Source organism: Apodemus sylvaticus, chromosome 6, assembly GCF_947179515.1.
Source record: "Apodemus sylvaticus chromosome 6, mApoSyl1.1, whole genome shotgun sequence".
In the NCBI taxonomy this organism is placed as follows: Eukaryota; Metazoa; Chordata; class Mammalia; order Rodentia; family Muridae; genus Apodemus; species Apodemus sylvaticus.
The window spans coordinates 36,877,030-36,881,441 of record NC_067477.1 but is presented as its reverse complement, the minus strand read 5'-3'; the positions used below and the strand labels follow the sequence as shown (position 1 = coordinate 36,881,441).

The 4,412-nt window shown below is 53.9% G+C and overlaps 1 protein-coding gene across 1 annotated transcript; it reads left to right on the top strand.

Annotated features, from left to right (window-relative positions):
- The first annotated feature begins 481 nt into the window (after positions 1-481).
- Fos (Fos proto-oncogene, AP-1 transcription factor subunit) lies at positions 482-3,909 on the top strand. The gene is made up of 4 exons (XM_052185389.1): positions 482-781; positions 1,524-1,775; positions 2,218-2,325; positions 2,447-3,909. Exons 1-4 carry the CDS (start codon positions 641-643, stop codon positions 3,086-3,088), a joined length of 1,143 nt encoding a protein of 380 aa, XP_052041349.1. The 5' UTR covers positions 482-640; the 3' UTR covers positions 3,089-3,909.
- Positions 3,910-4,412: the final 503 nt, after the last annotated feature.

Below are 4,412 nucleotides of genomic sequence, written 5' to 3'. Positions count from 1 at the left end.
CGGTCTCATCCCCTGACCCTGGAACCGGGTCCACATTGAATCAGGTGCGAATGTTCGCTCGCCTTCTCTGCCTTTCCCGCCTCCCCTCCCCCGGCCGCGGCCCCCGCTCCCCCCTGCGCTGCACCCTCAGAGTTGGCTGCAGCCGGCGAGCTGTTCCCGTCAATCCCTCCTCCTTTACACAGGATGTCCATATTAGGACATCTGCGTCAGCAGGTTTCCACGGCCGGTCCCCGTTGTCCTCGTGGGACCATCTCTGAAAATCCTACATGCGGAGGGTCCAGGAGACCCCCTAAGATCCCAATTGTGAACACTCATAGGTAAAAGTGACATGCCAAGACGGGGGTTGAAGTTGGGGGGCGGAGTTGACGACAGAGCGCCGGCGGAGGACCTTGGGGCGCGCTTCCCCCTTCCAGAGCCACGGCTCCGCCCAGTGACGTATGCACCATTGATACGCTTCTATAAAGGCGCCAGCTGAGGCGCTTACTACTCCAACCGCGACTGCAGCGAGCAACTGAGAAGACTGGATAGAGCCGGCGGTTCCGCGAACGAGCAGTGACCGCGCTCCCACCCAGCTCTGCTCTGCGGCTCCCACCAGTGTCTTCCCCTGGACCCCTCGCCGGGCTTTCCCCAAACCTCGACCATGATGTTCTCGGGTTTCAACGCCGACTACGAGGCGTCATCCTCCCGCTGCAGTAGCGCCTCCCCGGCCGGAGACAACCTTTCCTACTACCATTCCCCAGCCGACTCCTTCTCCAGCATGGGCTCCCCTGTCAACACACAGGTGAGTTTGGCTTTGTGCAGTCGCCAGGTCCGCGCTGGGGGGTCGCCGAGGAGGGGACACCGAGGTGTGACTCTCAGGGCGGGAGGGGGGCGTCTTCCTTGTTCGCCCCGGAGGGAGACTGGCGCGGTCAGAGCAACCCTAGCCTGGGAACCCAGGACTTGTCTGAGCGCGTGCACACTTGTCATAGTAAGACTTAGTGACCCCTTCCCGCGCGGCAGGTTTATTCTGAGTGGCTTGCGCTCTTTTCTCGGTGACTTGTTTCTGAGATCAGCAGGGGCCAACAAGTCTTGAGCAAAGACTCGCGAACTAGAGGCTGGGAGGCGGCAAACGGCGGCAATCCCCCCTCCCCGGGCAGCCTGGAGCAGGGAGGAGGGAGGAGGGTGCTGCGGGCGGGTGTGTAAGGCAGTTTCATTGATAAAAAGCGAGTTCATTCTGGAGACTCCGGAGCAGCGCCTGCGTCAGCGCAGACGTCAGGGATATTTATAACAAACCCCCTTTCGAGCGAGTGATGCCGAAGGGATAACGGGAACGCAGCAGTAGGATGGAGGAGGAAGGCTGCGCTGCGGATTTCATGGGAGGATATTGGGAGAGCTTTTATCTCGGATGAGGTGCATACAGGAAGATACAAGCAGCCTCTGACCCGAATGCTTCTCTCTCCCTGCTTCATGCGACACTAGGGCCACTTGTTCCACCTGTGTCTGAAACCCCCTCGCTCACCTCGCTTTCCTCTTTTTGTTTTCAGGACTTTTGCGCAGATCTGTCCGTCTCTAGTGCCAACTTTATCCCCACGGTGACTGCCATCTCCACCAGCCCAGACCTGCAGTGGCTGGTGCAGCCCACTCTGGTCTCCTCCGTGGCCCCGTCGCAGACCAGAGCGCCCCATCCTTACGGACTCCCCACCCCGTCAACTGGGGCTTACGCCAGAGCGGGAATGATGAAGACCGTGTCAGGCGGCAGAGCGCAGAGCATCGGCCGAAGGGGCAAAGTAGAGCAGGTGAGCCCCGATTCTGGACCTGCGGGCGGGGGGGGGGGGCGGGGGGGCGGGGGGCGGGGCCGGGGCCGGCCGGGGGCGGACTCACCGAGGACACAACAGAGAGGGAGAAACCCCGGTGCTACTGACTGCACTTCCTGACCTTCTTCCCTTGGCTGCAAGCCCTTTCCCTCCCAAGTCAGATTCTGACAGTTGGCCCCCAAGAAATACTCAATAGACAAGTTTCCCTGACAGCTTCCTACCTCATTCTGTAGCCTGGGAGCGTCTTTGTTCCCCTCCTAAAGATCTCACTTTAAATGCAAATCACACTCAGCCAGCCAACTGCAGGTTAGAAAAACTGCTTCACTGAGAGGTGCGGGAGCTCTGGGAGCCAGTTTCACTGGGGTGACTGAATGGAGGTGGCACCAGACAACCTTATTGAATGTGGGTCCTTTTCTTCTTATAGCTATCTCCTGAAGAGGAAGAGAAACGGAGAATCCGAAGGGAGCGGAATAAGATGGCTGCAGCCAAGTGCCGGAATCGGAGGAGGGAGCTGACAGACACGCTCCAAGCGGTAGGTTCAACCAGCTGCTGCTCCCGAAACTTTATTAAATAAAGTTGGAGCTTGGGGCTATGGGCCCAGGGTCCTTGGGCAAGGCCGTGTCTTATGCTTTCTTACCTCTCCCCCTGTGCAGGAGACAGATCAACTTGAAGATGAGAAGTCTGCGTTGCAGACCGAGATTGCCAATCTGCTGAAAGAGAAGGAAAAACTGGAGTTTATTTTGGCAGCCCACCGGCCTGCCTGCAAGATCCCCGATGACCTAGGCTTCCCGGAGGAGATGTCTGTGACCTCCCTGGATTTGACTGGGGGTCTGACTGAGGCTACCACCCCAGAGTCTGAGGAGGCCTTCACCCTGCCCCTTCTCAACGACCCTGAGCCCAAGCCATCCTTGGAGCCAGTCAAGAGCATCAGCACCATGGAGCTGAAGGCTGAGCCTTTTGATGACTTCTTGTTTCCGGCGTCATCTAGGCCCAGTGGCTCGGAGACCGCCCGCTCCGTGCCAGATGTGGACCTGTCCGGTTCCTTCTATGCAGCAGACTGGGAGCCTCTGCACAGCAGTTCCCTGGGGATGGGGCCCATGGTCACAGAGCTGGAGCCCCTGTGTACTCCCGTGGTTACCTGTACTCCCAGCTGCACTACGTACACGTCTTCCTTTGTCTTCACCTACCCCGAGGCTGACTCCTTCCCAAGCTGTGCGGCTGCCCACCGAAAGGGCAGCAGCAGCAACGAGCCCTCCTCTGACTCACTGAGCTCGCCCACACTGCTGGCCCTGTGAGCAGTCAGAGAAGGTGAGGCAGCCGGCATCCCAAAATGCTACTGCCTGAGCTGGTGCATCACTGAGAGGAGAAACCGTCTTCCCTCGAGGGTTCCCGTAGACCTAGGGAGGACCTTATCTGTTCGTGAAACACACCAGGCTGTGGGCCTCAAGGACTTGCAAGCATCCACATCTGGATTCCAGTCCTCACTTCTTCCGGAGATGTAGCAAACAAACAAACAAACAACAAAAAACCGCATGGAGTGTATTGTTCCTAGAGTCACCTGAGAGCTGGTAGTTAGAAGCATGTGAGCCAGGCCTGGGTCTGTGTCTCTTTTCTCTTTCTCCTTAGTCTTCTCATAGCATTAACTAATCTGTTGGGTTCATTATTGGAATTAACCTGGTGCTGGATATTTTCGGATTGTATCTAGTGCAGCTGATTTTAACAATACCTACTGTGTTCCTGGCAATAGTGTGTTCCAATTAGAAATGACCAATATTAAACTAAGAAAAAGATAGAACTTTATTTTCCAGTAGATAGAAATAAGTAGCTATATCCATGTACTGTAGTTCTTCAACGTCAATGTTCATCGTCATGTTACTGATCATGCATTGTTGAGGTGGTCTGAATGTTCTGACATTTAACAGTTTTCCATGAAAACGTTTTATTGTGTTTTCAATTTATTTATTAAGATGGATTCTCAGATATTTATATTTTTATTTTATTTTTTTCTACCCTGAGGTCTTTCGACATGTGGAAAGTGAATTTGAATGAAAAATTTAAGCATTGTTTGCTTATTGTTCCAAGACATTGTCAATAAAAGCATTTAAGTTGAATGCGACCACCTTGTTGCTCTTTATTCTGAGAGTTTTGCACGGTTTCGGGAAGGCCTCTGAGGAGACCAGTTTGTCAAGATGGGTGGGTCCTGGAGGGGGACACGCCCTCTGTCTTCCTTTATCTCTCAGAGGACGTGCTAGTTCGGGATATTTTACAGATATGTGTGTTCATATTGCATGGCTAAGATTTTCTACCTACCTGCCTTGGGGGCTGAAAGCTGCCTGTAACAGCTTGTGCAAGGACGTGCCTTCCTGCTTCTCTTGAATTTATTTATTCTTAAATTTATGTGCTTATCCTCACCGTAGTGATTTTCATGGGTAAGGAATCCTTTGAACAGAGCCTAGCTCTATACAACCCTTTTTCTTTCTTTCTTTTTCTTTCTTCTTCTTCTTCTTCTTCTTTTTTTGTATTGTTCAAGAGAGGATCTTGCTAGGTAGCCCAGGGTGGCCTCCAACTCCCAGTAATCCTCCTGCCTCAGCCCTGCCAGTGCTGGTTATTACAGTCAAC

What these genes read in the sequence shown, in the direction of transcription:
- Fos (XM_052185389.1), top strand. Translation starts at nt 641, where the DNA reads ATGATGTTCTCGGGTTTCAACGCCGACTACGAGGCGTCATCCTCCCGC. An exon ending in GCTCCCCTGTCAACACACAG is followed by an intron (nt 782 to 1,523) that starts GTGAGTTTGGCT and finishes TTTTGTTTTCAG; the next exon opens with GACTTTTGCGCAGATCTGTC. An exon ending in GAAGGGGCAAAGTAGAGCAG is followed by an intron (nt 1,776 to 2,217) that starts GTGAGCCCCGAT and finishes TTCTTCTTATAG; the next exon opens with CTATCTCCTGAAGAGGAAGA.